The sequence below is a fragment of the Perognathus longimembris genome, chromosome 1, assembly GCF_023159225.1.
Source record: "Perognathus longimembris pacificus isolate PPM17 chromosome 1, ASM2315922v1, whole genome shotgun sequence".
Lineage (NCBI taxonomy): Eukaryota > Metazoa > Chordata > Mammalia > Rodentia > Heteromyidae > Perognathus > Perognathus longimembris.
In genome coordinates, this window is record NC_063161.1 from 117,759,257 (window position 1) to 117,774,957 (window position 15,701).

The 15,701-nt window shown below is 36.1% G+C and overlaps 1 protein-coding gene across 11 annotated transcripts in view; it reads left to right on the top strand.

The window, feature by feature from the left end:
* Cntln (centlein) overlaps positions 1-15,701 on the top strand; it is a 189,274-nt gene that overhangs the window by 57,147 nt on the left and 116,426 nt on the right. For 8 of the 11 annotated variants that reach the window (XM_048354721.1, XM_048354966.1, XM_048354761.1 and 5 more), the window contains exon 8: positions 8,879-9,073. The exons of 2 other annotated variants lie outside the window; for them this stretch is intronic. In XM_048354721.1, the coding sequence (XP_048210678.1) occupies positions 8,879-9,073 (195 nt within the window). Of the gene's footprint in view, positions 1-1,186; positions 1,265-8,877; positions 9,074-15,701 lie in introns of those variants that run through there. One more of the 11 variants, XM_048355460.1, reaches the window with a different exon arrangement.

The window sequence follows — 15,701 nt, forward strand, 5'->3', positions numbered from 1 at the left end:
AGCTCATGGAGATTAAACTAGTACAAACAATTTTGTTAAAGTTTCCCAATTATTTTAATCTTCTGTACTGAAAGAGCAGCAAAAATTTGTAGTATCTGCAATTAACATAAAATAAATACTTTTATTAAGTGTCTTTAAACCTATATTTTAAAATGGCATATTGGGGCAGTAGATTTCTGTCTACACCCTATATTCCTTTGTGTTCTCAAAGGACATGAATGATATCTAGCAGGAGTGTAAAGCCAATACTTTTAGTGATTGTTTTTGTTACTAAACCAGGATCTATTAAAATGATTTGAAACTGCAGTTATTAAAAACTTTGTTTTCTCTTTTTATATTTGTTAGTGTTCATGATAATTTCTTGAAATATGTTTATTAAAAATTCCTGACTTACATTGTAAAATAGTTGTGTGTTTTTCTTCTTTGAGTTTTTTCCTAGTTCTTAGTATCTTTTCTGTCCTATTTCTTTTAAACTGGTTAGATTCACATTCTATGTGGTTTTATCCAATCGTCTTTCTTCAAAATGATATCGTTTTTATACAAAGGATTCTCAAATTTATCCACACTGAATCTCTTTCCTTGAAGTCTAGGACAGAGTGTATCTAAATGTTTACTTATAGTCCCTTTGCTTAAATGTCTAGTAGTCATCCTATATTCAAAGCTAAGCTATTGTTTGCTCTCTCTGCCACACATGCCCAGAATTCTATTTCTCACTTGCCTGTGCTGTCACCATTCTGTCCATACCATCATCATGTATCACTTAGATTTCTGTATTACCTTTTCTCGACATTAGACCCTAAGTCTACACTCAGCAATACACTTTGGCTAAAACAAAGTGAGTTTACAACATATTGTCTTGTAAGTAAACTAACTGTACAACGGGGGGTGGAGGGTAGGATTGGGGAGGAGGGAAAGTGGGAGAAAAATGAGGGAGGAGATAACAAGATTGACAAGAAACGTATTCACTACCTTTTTATGTAACTGTAACCCCTCTGTACATCATCTTGACAATAACACTTCTCTTCAAGTCTTTGCATTGTTTTCACAGCTGATGAAAGATAAAGCCTAAATTCTTTCTACAATCTGTGGATATATATATGATCTGATCTCATTACTTCTCTTGTTATATCTTCACCTTCTCATACTTACTCAACTTTAGCTATATTAATCTTGATTTTATTTCTAGAGCATTCAAGTATTCTTCAACTTCAAGATCTTTGCATTATTTACCTGTAGTACCTGAAACTCTTTCCCTAGTTATCTGCATAAGTACTATTTTACTTCCTTTATTTGTTACTTCATAAGGCTTGAAATTATTTGACTACAGACTTTCAGTCAGAGAGGTAAAAATGATTAATGTAATAGTAATAGCCAAGGGAAACATAGGAACATAGTTTGGGGCTATTTCTAGGCTAGAGATAAAAAGGCCTCTCCTAATACTAGTGAAGTTTATTCTGAGAAGATAAGAACATGTGTGAGGTGAAATACTTTTGAGTGACTCTCCCAAATGAACTGCTGAAGCCATAATTTCCTTCCTTATTGCATTTACTCAATATGGAAAGGGAGAGTTAATATTTCCTTATTTGGATAAATTGCCCTAACTAAATTTTGATATGTGTAATTTTGGAAACATACTATATCTTTCTTCTAGGATTGTGTTTATCTTCTTTAAGAATCATTTGAATTAAACATTTTTATTGTGTTTATTGTGTATTGAGGCAGAATTAAAACCAAAACTATGAACAAACTAATATGGAAACAATTGTTTTTGTTTTTGTAGTATACTGTGTGCAGTTCTTCCTTCCCCCCCTCCCCTTTGATTTACCCCTTTTGTCACTGTTTTTTATTTTGGTACCCTTTGTATTGTATATAAGTTTATCTGATTTGGGGATGGAAAGGGGAACAAAGAAATGGTGAGTCAAAGGATAAAGGGTGAATCAATGCCATTGATACTCAAAAGACACTATATTGGAAATTAACTTTACAACTTGGGGGAAGTTGAATGGGGGGAGTGATAGCAGTAGAAAACAAGGGAGGGAGTAACAGTATTCGACAAGAGTTTTACTAATTTCCTTATGTAACTAACCCCTTTATAATAACCTTTACAATAAAAAATTGGTTTACTTTTTTGCCCATTTTATTATTTAAAAAAATTATTACTAGGAATTGAAGTTACATATTTATACTTGCTTAGACAAGTGTTCTCCCACTTGAGAGATGGCTCCAGGCCAGTTTATTCTTTTTCCCCCCCTTTCTTTGCCAAGATTAAATTCTCTTTTTCTTTTGTTTGATCTTCAAACATTACCTCCTCAAGTGTGTGTGTGTGTGTAAAATTCATTAGAATATTAAAAAAAATTTGTTTTATTGTAAAGGTTATGTACAGAGGGGTTATAGTTACATAAGTAAGGTAATGAGTACATTTTTTGTTAAACATTGTTACCCTCTCCCTCATGTTTCTCCCACTTTCCCTCCCCCCACCCCTACACTCCTCTCCTCCAAGTTGTAAAGTTCATTTCCAACTTAGTGTCTGGTATCACTGTTGCATTGGTTCACCTTTTGTCCTTTGTCTCATCATTTTGTTATTCCCCTTCCTTTCCTCAAATCAGATAAATGTGTATATAAGACACAGGTTACCAAAATAAAAAAAACAGTGACAACAGGGATAAACCAAAGAGGAAAAATTGAAAGAAAAAAGAAATAACTTTACACAATACATTAAAAAAACAAAACCTGAAAAACAATCTGAGAGGCGAGGTCTCTTGACCCACAGCATCTAACGGGGAAAGAATAAAAGAAAAGGGGCTGGGGATATGGCCTAGTGGCAAGAGTGCTTGCCTCGTATACATGAGGCCCTGGGTTCAATTCCCCAGCACTACATATACAGAAAATGGCCAGAAGTGGCGCTGTGGCTCCAGTGGCAGAGTGCTAGCCTTGAGCAAAAAGAAGCCAGGGACAGTGCTCAGGCCCTGAGTCCAAGGCCCAGGACTGGCCAAAAAAAAAAAAAAAAAAAAAAAAAAGAATAAAAGAAAAGTCTCCACGCCATGCTGAATCAGCGACCTGCAAACCCCCAACAGGGGCCCCCAAGGGTCAGCACAACACGGCAGCAGAGCATGGTCCTGCAGAGAAAGCCACAGAACCTACCCACCCCTAACTGCAGTGAGGGTAACCGCCTTGGCAACAACCGAGACGGTCATGCTCACCCATTGGACAGTAAGGTTCAACAGCCGAACTCAAACCCGGAGCCAGTAATCAAACAAGTCCCCACTGGCGGACCAGCGTGAAGCAGCACAAAGCCAAGCCAAGACCACCACCTATAGGCCCCTGAAAAGAAGTGCAAAAACTCCAGATGCGTAAATTACAAAGAAATACTACAAATTTTATGAAAGCTTAAGTCAACTCGCCAGCTCCATAAAGCAGTACAACCGAAGAATAGATGGAGAATGAAAAAACAACTGAGGCTAAGATAGCAGAAATGATCTAAAGCCTCAGGAATGAACTCAGAAAACAATTACAGGAGTTTAGAATGGAAGTCTCCAAGGATCTTCAGGAAGTCAAGAAAGAAATGGAAGAAAAAATGGATACAATCTTACTCCTTCGTTAAAAAAGACCTTAACATCCTGAGAAATGAAATGCATGAAAAAGTAGATTCAAAACGCAACTCATTAAAAGAAGAAATTACCACAATGATAGCTGATCTGGCAACCATAAAAAGCTCACATGCCTCAATGCAAACCACACTTGAAGCCACATCACAAAGAATTGATCTTCTTGAATCTCGAGTCTCTCTTTTGGATGACGATTCAGCAGATAAGGACCAGAAGATTACCGCACTACAAGAAATTGTCAAACTCCAGGGCAGACTAATCCAGGAGATAGTGGACAGGGAGAAGAGATATAATCTGTTTATAATCAGAATAGATGAAGGAGAGGAGTACCAGAGCAGAGTTATACAACACATATTCAATAGAATTATTACAGAGAATTTCCCCAGTCTCCAAAGGGAAAACCTCACCCAAATAACAGTAACATACAGGACACCTGGCTGACCGAACCCTAGAAGATCCTCCCCCAGACACATTATAATCAAGGCCTCAGTTTTCAACAATAAGGAGCAAATTTTGAACGCAGCCAAAATAAAGAAAGAACTACATTACAATGGAAGGAAGATCAGAATCATGGCAGACCTCTCCACACAAACTTACAACACACTAAGAGCCCGGAAGAACACAATCCAAGTCCTCTGGGCTAACAACTGCCAACCCAGAATTAGATACCCAGCAAAATTAGAATTTACTTTCGAGGGAAAAACCAGATCTTTCCATAGCAAAGAGGAACTAAAGCAATATGTGAATAAAAAAACAGCTTTACATTCTAAGAGGGGAACCCCACCCAATAGAAAACGTACAGGACCTCCAGACAGAAACAGAAAGAAACTACAATAGCCACAGCCCAACCGGAAGAGCAGCTCAATAAAGACAAGAAAAAAGGGAGAGGAAACACAGCCTAACAGGAAACTGGAATTGAAAAAAACCACACCTATCCATGATGTCTTTGAATATAAATGGTATAAATTCTCTGATAAAGAGGAGCAGACTGACAGAGTGGATCTGTAAACAAAAAATTGCTATCTGTTGTCTTCAAGAGACCCATCTTACAGCAAGGAACAAAAACAGCCTCCGAATGAAAGGATGGAGCAAGATCTTCCAAGCAAACCCATCTACCAAAACGGCAGGGGTTGGGGGCTGGGGATATAGCCTAGTGGCAAGAGTGCCTGCCTCGGATACACGAGGCCCTAGGTTCGATTCCCCAGCACCACATATACAGAAAACGGCCAGAAGCGGCGATGTGGCTCAAATGGCAGAGTGCTAGCCTTGAGCGGGAAGAAGCCAGGGACAGTGCTCAGGCCCTGAGTCCAAGGCCCAGGACTGGCCAAAAAACAAAAAAAAAAAACAAAACAAAAAAAACAAAAAAAAAACGGCAGGGGTTGCCATCCTGATTTCAGACAAGCCAGACTTCTGTTTAAAATCAGTTAAAAAGATAAAGAAGGGCACTATATTTCAATACAAGGAAAAAATCCAGAATCAAGATATCACGGTGATGAATTTATACTTACCAAACAAAAGAGGCCCTAAATATGTCAAACAAATTTTCTCAGAACTAGTGGGAGATTTTAATACTCCACTCTTTCCAAGAGATAGATCCAACACATAGAGGATTAGCAAGGGAGTCGAAGACCTAAGTAACACCATATCCCACGTGGATCTGACACATCTGTACAGAGTTTTTCACCCTACAGAGACCCAATACACATTCTCTCAGCAGCTAGTATCATATTAAATGGGGAGAAACTAAAACCATTTCCCCTAAACTCAGGAACAAGACAAGGATGCCCACTCTCCCTGCTTCTGTTCAACCTAGTGCTGGAATCCCTAGCCATAGCAAGCAATAAGGCAAGAGGAGGGCATCAAAGGGGTCCACATTGGCAGAGAAGAAATCAAACTATCCCTGTTCACATATGACATGATCTTATATCTGAGGGACCCAAAAAACATCTGTCCCCAAACTCGTAGACCTAATAAACCATTTTGGTAAAGTAGCAGGATAAAAAAATCAGCCCACCAAAATCAGCAGCTTTTCTGTATACCAGCAATGTACAAGCAGAAAAGGAAATTATGGAAATAATACCATTTACAATAGCTAAAAAAGAATAAATTACCTAGGGATTAACCTAACTAAAGACGTGAATGACCTATTTCATGAGAAGTATAAAAATCTAAAAAGGGAAATCAAAGAGGACACGAGATGGAAAAATCTCTCATGCTCATGGGTAGGAAGAATCAATATAGTGAAAATGGCCATATTGCCCAAAATGTTATACATTCAATGCAATCCCCATCAAGATCCCAGCTACATTCTTCACTGAAATAGAGAAAACAACCCATAAATTCATATGGAACAGTAAAAGACCTAGAATAGCCAAAGCAATTCTAGGCAAAAGAAGCAGCGCAGGAGGAATCACAATACCAGACTTCAAGCTCTATTATAGAGCCATCTGAACAAAACCAGCCTGGTATTTGTATAAAAACAGACCTGAAAACCAATGGAATAGAATAGAAGACCCAGAAATAAAGGCTCATTCTTAGTCAGCTGATAATCGACAAAGGAGCTAAAAGACATACAATGGAAAAAACATAGCCTCTTCAACTACTGGTGCTGGGAAAACTGGGCAGCCATATGTAGAAAACTCAATGTAGATCCTAGCCTATCTCCATGCACTAAGATCAACTCAAAATGGATTAAGGACCTCAACATCAGACCTGAATCCTTGAAACTACTGAAGGACAGAGTAGGAGAGACGCTAGAACTTATAGGCACAGGAAGGAACTTCCTGAATATAGTCCCAGGGGCACAACAGATAGGGGAGAGACTTGACAAATGGGACTACTACAAAATAAAAAGTTTCTCCACAGCTGAAGACATACCCACTAAACTAGAAAGACAGCCAGCCATATGGGAAAGGATCTTCACCAGCACAGCAACAGACAAAGGCCTAATATCTGTCATCTACAGAGAATTCAAAAAACAAACCCCCTCCAAACCCAGTAAACCAATTATTAAATGGGCAAAGGAGCTAAAGAGAGACTTCACAGAGGAGATAAAAATAGCAAAGAAACATATGAGGAAATGTTCAACATCCCTGGCAGTAAAGGAAATGCAAATAAAAACAACCCTGAGATACCACCTCACTCCAGTTAGAATGGCCTATACTCTGAACTCAGGCAATAACAAATGCTGGAGGGGATGTGGGGAAAGAGGAACTCTTCTCCACTGTTGGTGGGAGTGCAAGTTAGTACAACCACTTTGGAGAACAGTATGGAGGTTCCTCAAAAAGTTCAGCATAGACATACTCTATGACCCAGCCATACCACTCCTAGGCATCTGTCCTGAACAACAGGTCTCAGGATATCAAAAAGACATCTGCACATCCATATTTATTGCTGCACAATTCACAATAGCCAAAATATGGAAACAACCCAGATGCCCCTCTACAGATGAATGGATCCCAAAAATGTGGTACCTATACACATGGAATACTACATAGCGATTAGAAATGATCAAATATTGGTATTCGCAGGGAAACAGCCAGAACTTGAGCAAATAATGTTGAACGAGACAAGCCTAGAACACAGAGAACAAAGGGGCATGGTCTCCTTGATATATGATTGTTAGGGTGTGTGTGTGTGGGGGGGGGCGGGGAAACAGTAGAGACCAAGTCTGCAAAACAAAAACCTTCTTGTCAAATGGTATTTCCACAGGTTTGGGTGAGCGACCTTACATTATGTATCTAAAACCAAACAACTACTAAACATAAAAAGGTCTAGAATAGACCTATCAGTGGATCACAATAGCTCAACAGCTATGTACATATGATAAGACAAGGATAAGCAAAAACAACTCCAGGAGAAGTACATGGGAGGACTCTATTGTTGACGTTACATTTAAAGTTCTCGGTGAATTTCCTTTGGCGTATGACACTTGGTTACTGTATGTGATTTTGGTACGCTGGGTATTGTATATATGCCTACCTGATCTAGGGAAGGGGAAGAAAAACAAGGGTGTAAGATATCACAAGATATGTACTCACTGCCCTATTATGTAACTCAACCCCTTTTGCACAACACCTTGTCAACAAAATTTAATTATTAAAAAAATTACTTTTCTAAAGTAAAAAAAAAAAATACTAATACAAGCCAGGTACTAGTGACTCATTCATCTAATTCTAGCTACTCAGGAGGCTGAGATCTGAGGATTACGGTTCAATGCCAGCCTGGGCAGGAAAGTCCTTGAGACTCTTCTCTCCAATTAAGTACAAAAATCCAGAAGTGGAGCTATATCTTCAAGTGATAGAATTGTGGCTCACAGTGGTACACCTCTACCCTTGAACAAATGAGCTCAATCACAGCACCCAGCCTCTGAATATCCAGCCCTACAACTGACCAAAAAAAAGCGAGAGGGGCTGGGGAGAATATAAGTTGTTTACTTCTATCTAGAAAGCATGAGGTTTTGAGTTTAAACCTTCTGAGAATGGGAAGATTACAATTTGAGTCTAGCCCATCCAGAAAAGTTCATGAGACTCCCTCCTTCACCCACAACACAGGAGTTGATATTGCAGTTCCAGTTCAGTCTGGGCAGAAAAGTCTAGGAGACTCTATCTCATTGGAAGAAAGCTGAGTTTTGTTATCCATGACCATCATTCCATCTATAATTGAAAGCCTAAAATATGCAGATTTGTTTGAGTCAAGGACCTGTGTGGAAGTGAGACCCTATCTCATAAATAACCAGCAGAAAAAGAGCTAAAAGCATGGCTTGGCAGTAGTATAACTACCTAGCAAATGTGTGGCCCTAAGTTCAAACTCCACAACTACCAGAAACATTACTTAACCAGTTTTTCTTGTAAATTATATTATTTAAATTGTTCAGCACTGTAAATGAATATTTAGTAAGTACCTCTTTGTTTTTATTATTGTATTACCTAGTTGACTGAAAAACTGTTTTAGGACTCTTATTATGGAAAATAGGGCCTGGGCACTATCCCTGAGGTTTTTTGCTCAATGCAAGCTCTACCTTAACACATAATATAGTTTTCCTTGTGTGTATATCTTGTTTCTGTCTTACGCTATTAAATCATTTGGGGCAAATTTTATATCTATATATAATCCATATGCCTGTCTGTCTCTCTTTCTCTGTCTCTGTCTCTCTCTTTATGTATATATCTCCAGAAAAATTTAAAGGCTCATACAAATATATATGTATACAAATATAAAATACTAATTTGCTTATTGTTTATTAATTCAATTTGGATCTTTTTTTAAAACAGCTTTATAATGAATTACATATTTGTTTTGAGACCACAAAATCAAATGAAGCTATGCTCCGACAAAGTGTTGTTAATCTTCAGGATCAGCTATTTCAAAAAGAACAAGAAAATGCAAAATTAAAAGAAAAACTTCAGGAATCACAAGTAACACTCTATAATTTATCTCAGCAAAGTGATTCAAACCACTCGATACAGGTGAGAGACATTTAATAAAAATTTTACAAAGCTTTCTTGCAATTAACCAAAACAAAATTTAAACAAATTTCCATATTTGGTGATATAAATTGTAGAAGATTATGTTTTACTGTTTTCTATTCTTTTTAAAGACATGAGTTAGAAGTAATACACATTCTTTGGAATTGCATGTAGATTTTACTGACTATAATTATATTTGACTCTGTGTTTGTCTTGTGTTCATTTGTGAATTCACCTAAACAAAAACTGAAAATATTTGGAGAAAATCTGCATCTATACTAAACTTAATAACTTCTTTCCTATGATTTTTCTCTAAGTAATACAGTATAATCATTATATAGAGTTCACAATGAATTAAGGTATTATATTTAACTGATGATTTGAAGAATTCAGGAAGATGTACAAAATTTATACATAAATATTATGCCATTTTGGAGAGACAAAGGGTAAAAGGCAAACCAATGCAACAGCAATACTTACAAAACTATATGCTGTAAACCAACTGTACAACTTGGCGGGGGGAGGGAGGGGGGAAGGTGGGAAGAAACTGAGGGAGGAGGTAACAAGTTTGATAAGAAATGTACTCATTGCCTTATGTATGAAACTGTAACCCCCTCTGTACATAACTTTGACAATAAATAAATTAATAAAAATTATGCCATTTTATATGGTTTTTGAGCACCTGTAGGTTTTAGTATTTGCAAAGGATTCCTAGAATCAATTTTCTATGTATCTTGAGTGATAGCTATATAATTACAGTGATGAATTATTTTGTTATTGAAGAACAAACTAATAATTGTGTATTTTGATACACTAGTGGGGTTAATGAAATGCGAAGTATATTTCACACTGTGTCATTTTATTTGCTTACCATAATATATGTTAACCACATATGGCAAATGAATATTATAATAATACTAAGAGTAGCTGAGAGTAGTAATTCCGCTGCTCATTTAAATATAATTTTAAACAGGTCATTTTACTTTTCTACTTCATATTGGAAATAAAGTTTGAAAAAACTGTTACTTCCCCCCCCCCCATTTCCTCCCTCCCCATCTTCACCCCCAGATTATGGGGCTTGAACTCTGGGTCTGGGCACTGTCCCTGAGCACTCTTGAAGGTTGAAGAGCCTTGAACCACAGCACCATTTCTGGTATTTTGGTGGTTAATTGGAGATAAGATTCTCATGGACTTTCCTGCCTGGGTTGGCCTGGCATTGAATCACGATTCTCAGATCTCAGCCTCCTGAGTAGCCTTTTTTTTTTTTTGGCCAGTCCTGGGCCTTGGGCTCAGGGCCCGAGCACCGTCCCTGGCTTCTTCCCGCTCAAGGCTAGCACTCTGCCACTTGAGCTACAGCGCCGCTTCTGGCCGTTTTCTGTATATGTGGTGCTGGGGAATCGAACCTAGGGCCTCGTGTATCCGAGGCAGGCATTCTTGCCACTAGGCTATATCCCCAGCCCCTGAGTAGCTTTGATTACAGGCGTGAGCTGCCGATGCCAGGATAAATTGTTACTCTTCTTTAGCCAATTTTCTCATAAATATCTCAAGGCTGGTGCTCTGCCACTTGAACCACTGCTCCACTTCTAGTGTTTAGAGATTACAGTCTCACAGGCTTTCCTGCCCAGGATGGCTTTGAATCATGATCCTCAGATTTCAGCCTCTTGTGTAGCCAGGATTACAAGCGTGCATGTGCCACCAACACCTTGTTTTTCGTGTAACATTTTTAAATGTGTGGTAAGCATTGTGTTCATAGTTGTAAAGATTGTGATAAATAATATTTACACATTGGTTTGAATAGGACTTTTCTCTCAGATTGTTAATAAAAGTAGTTGAAATAAGCCCATGAAGATAGAAACATCTGATTCTTTTTTTTAATGAACACTTTTTTTTAATTTTTATATTTATTTATTTATTTATTTATTTATTTTTTGCCAGTCCTGGGGCTTGGACTCAGGGCCTGAGCACTGTCCCTGGCTTTTTTTTGCTCAAGGCTAGCACTCTGCCACTTGAGTCACAGTGCCACTTCTGGCCGCTTTCTGTATATGTGGTGCTGGGGAATTGAACCCAGGGCCTCATGCATATGAGGCAAGCACTCTTGCCCCTAGGCCATATCCCCAGCCCCGAAACATCTGATTCTTGACTAAAGTACTAAAATATTTATTGGAGATAAAAGCCTCTTTAACAAATTATTCTTTGAAAACTGAATATCCTCATGGAAATATTGAGGATACCATTTCTCTCTTGATGCAAAACCCAACTCAAAGTGAATATAAAGACCTTAATGTGGGACTAGAAACTTGGTGGATTGAGTAGAGAAATATACAAAGTAGAGAAATATACAAAGCTACCAGAAAAAAATTAAAAAGTGATATGAGTATAACTTTATATGTGAATGAGAACATTGAATGTTGAATGTGAATGCTTTAAATTCTCCCATGAGAACATATAGACTACATGAAGGGATTTTAAAAAATTCACAAGAATGCATCACTAGATAGTCTACAAGAAACTTACTTTACTAATTAAGATACCTATATGTACTTAAAGGATGAAAAAAGTTATGCCATACAAAAAGAAACCAACAGTAAGAATGATTAGCTTTACTTATATCAGATAAAATAATTTCAGTCAAGAACTTCTAAAAGATAGAAAGGTCACTATATAATGATATAAGTGTCAGTTCAACAAGAAGAAATAATAATTGCATATAATATACACACCCAATGCTAAAACGTTATAGAAACAAGCATGATCAGATCTAAAAGGAGAGATAGACTCTCACGCAGAAATAGTTGTACTACTTCAGCATTTCACTTTCATCACTGGACTGATGGCTCAGACAGAAATCTGAGTTGTAGTGTATAGAGCAAATGGACCTATTAGACACCTACAGGACATTCAATCCAACAAATACAGAACACACATTCTTGTCATAACCACAGTAATCATTCTCTTGAGTAGACAATATATTAGGTCACTAGACAACTGTCAACATGTTAAAAGAAAAATTGCAATCATAGCATACACCTTTCTGACTGCCATGGACTCAAACGTTTCTTTAATAACTAATGAATCAGTGAAGAAATAAAGAGATGAACTTACAACTTTCTTGAAACAAATGAAAGTGTAAACATACCAAAATCTATAAGGACAAGAACAGTAAAGTGGGAAGTTCATCACCATATATGCCTCTTACTCTCAAAATATTTCAAATACCCTAATGATATTATTCAAGGAAATAGAAAAGCAAGAACAAATGAAACAAATTAGTAAAAAGAAACAAAAAATATGAGACCAAAAATAAATGAAATAAATGTACTCACTGCCTCATGTATGAAACTGTAACTCCTCTGTATATCATTTTGAGAATAAATAAATTTAAATTTAAAAAATAAATGAAATAGAGACAAAGCAATATAAAGATCAGTGAAATAGAGTTGGATATTTTGAAAAGAAAACAAAAACAAATTGAGAAAAATTTAGCTAGACTAAGACAGAAAGAAAGAAAACCTAGTAAAACTAAATCAGAGGGCTGGGAATATGGCCTCGTGGTAGAGTGCTTGCATTGCATACAGGAAGCCCTGGGTTTGAATTCTCAGCACCACATGTATCGAAAAAGCCAGAAGTGACGCTATGGCTCAAGTAGTAGAGTTCTAGCCTTGAGCAAAAAAGAAGGTAAGGACAGTGCTTAGGCCCTGATTTCAAGCCCTACAACTGGCAAAAATAAATCAGAAATGAAAAAAATAGACATTATAGTGGATGCCATAGAAATACAAAGGATAATTACAGACTATTATGTGCAGTAGTAGGTTGGTGGATTGATAAACCTGGAAGAAATTGTTAAATTTGTGGATACATGTAACCAAAATCAAGCCATGAATATAATATAATAAAATATAATATTTTATAAATAATATATAATATAGTCAGAAGCATACCAGTAACAGGTAATAAAATTTAATCAGTAATAAAAGAATGGGGTGGCTATAATGAATTTTACCAGAATTTTAAGTAAAGAAAATTTGTCTCAGATTCTTTTAAAGTTTTGAGAGTAAGAATTATCCTGATACCAAAACGAGACAAGGGCTCAACAACAACAAAAAAGGAAAACTGCAATATCTATGTGCATGTAAAAAAGATTATATGCCATAATAAAGTGATATATATATTCTAGGGATGCAAGGATATTTGAATATTAGCAAATCATTTGTACAATATATGACAAAAATCATGATCATCTCAATAGATGATAGGACATTTTATGATAACAATCCATATTATAAAAAAGGAATGTGCCTCAGCAATAACAAACAAAACGTAGATAGATGATATAAAGCAAAAGAAGGAATAAAGAAAATATAGTTTAGTTTTTCTGTGTTTTTTTTGTTTTTAGTTTTTGCATGTGACATTTGTAGGAAATACATTTACAGAAGAATGGATAAAGTTCTATAATCTGGGTACATAGTTTTGATTAGAGACATAATCACATTTGTGTGGATTTGGGCAGGTTACTGAACTGCTTTAAGTCGACTTAGATTATGTTTTAGAAAAATATATTTTTAACAGTACACACCTCAGAAATATATGAGACAATACTGCTAGGAATTTAAAATTTTTATTACAATTTTTAAATTGTAGATCTTAATATAATGTAGAGAAGATACTTTTCCCCCCATAGTGTTAGAGAATTTTAGATTTCTTTCACCTGTGTTGGTGATGATTTGTCTTTTTTCTTGTCTTATAATCCAAATTATTGGTGAGCTGACACTGTTACACAGAAAAGGGCAAAGCTAATTGATTCATATGAGACTGAAACATATGACCTTTGATTTTTTTGGAATATGTTCTTAAATAGTTGAATTCTGAATGACTGGCTATTTTTGTCTCAAAGTGATTGCTTAGCTTTTTCATGAAAAATTACTGCCTTGGGGGGAATATCTTGGAGTAGAGGGCATGAGAGGAAAATAAGAATAAGGCTTATTTTATATTTACCAGTGAATGGAATGCACACTATGTAGCCAAGAAGGACCACAAAATCAGAGTTGTAAATTTCGACCCTGGTCATTTGTTTCTGTATCTTGTCACAGATTTTGTTGATTGCCTTTGCTCCTAGTTTGTAGAAAGTTTTTTTTTTTTTTGTAATTTGGGGTTCTCTTATGTTCACATTTTCTTTTAAAAATATTGTTCCAAAATATTCCAAATCTACAGAAGAATATGGTGTCTGTGTAGTTAGCACAATTGTCACCAACATTCTTGATGTTGCCTATGTGCTCCTCTTTGGTCTTTTCTTACTCTTTTCCCCAATGATCTATATTCTCTTAGCCTTGGTGTTTAAATTAATTCCTGCATATTAACTCTATGCTACCTTAAATAATGTAGTATTAAATATTGCCTTTGTCTGAACCTTAAAATAACATCTATTTATATCTTTCATATATCAACTTTAAATAACTTCATTTATGTATATTAAGTGTGACTTGAATTACTTTATTTTGAATTACTTTATTCAATGTAGCTTTAATTCCTTTTTCTATTTTTTTGTGCTAGTCCTAGAGCTTGAACTCAGGGTACTGCCCCTGAACTGCTTTTGCTCAAGGCCAGCACCCTACCATTTGATCCACAACTTCACTTTTGGATTTTTTAGTAGTTTATTGGAGATAAGAGTCTCATGGACTTTTCTGGCTTCAAACTGCAATGATTAGATCTCAGCCTCTGGGGTATCTAGGATTACAGGTATGAGCCAACAATGCCCAGTTTGTGAGTATATTTTGAGGTGGGACAAAGGGAAGGCTCTTCTTTTGTGAATGGTATTAATGCCCTAAATCCTGAGATTGACTTAAATCATTCATCATGGGAAGTTCTAGCAAAAAGGTACTTTTTCTGAACCAGAAAGTATATCTTCATTATATATACCAAATATGCTAGTGCTTTCACCTTGAACTTCCTGATTCCCTAACTGTGACTATAAACAACAAGTTTTGTTGTTAATAGAATTCCAAGTACAGCATTTGGTATAGCAGTCCATATGGACAACCACTATTTTTTCTTTTTGCCAGTAAATGCTTTGAAAAATCTTTTCTAGCTATGAAAATTTTTACACACTATTGCTATGAACTTTGTAGCATTTGTCTCTTTACATAAATATATAATACTCTCAATAAAATTTATTATTAAAAGTGAAATCACCTGTCCTGTCATAGATTTGCAAATGTTTATCTTTGAAGGAAGCAGTCCTCAATTGTTTGAAAAAGTAATTGTCTCAAGTTATAGACTTCTTAGACTTAGCTTTAAAAAAAGAAGAAAAAAGAAATTGTGCCTAACCCTTCTCGTCCCAGCCCCTGTTAGTACATTTTGTCGTGGTACTGGAGTTTGAGTTGAGTTCATGCTAAGGCAGATATTCTACCACTCCCATCATTCTTTGGGTTTCTTCTTGCATAGTTACTTGTTTTTAATAAGATATCTCATTCCATTTCATTTTGTATTTCTTTATTTCTACTAAGTTTGAGCATCTTATGTTTGTGTTATGTGAATTACCTGCATCTAATGTCCATTTATTAAATTAATTTAATAATAATTTATTTAATAATGAAATTTATTTATATTGTCATTCTGTGTAGTTGATTTGCAG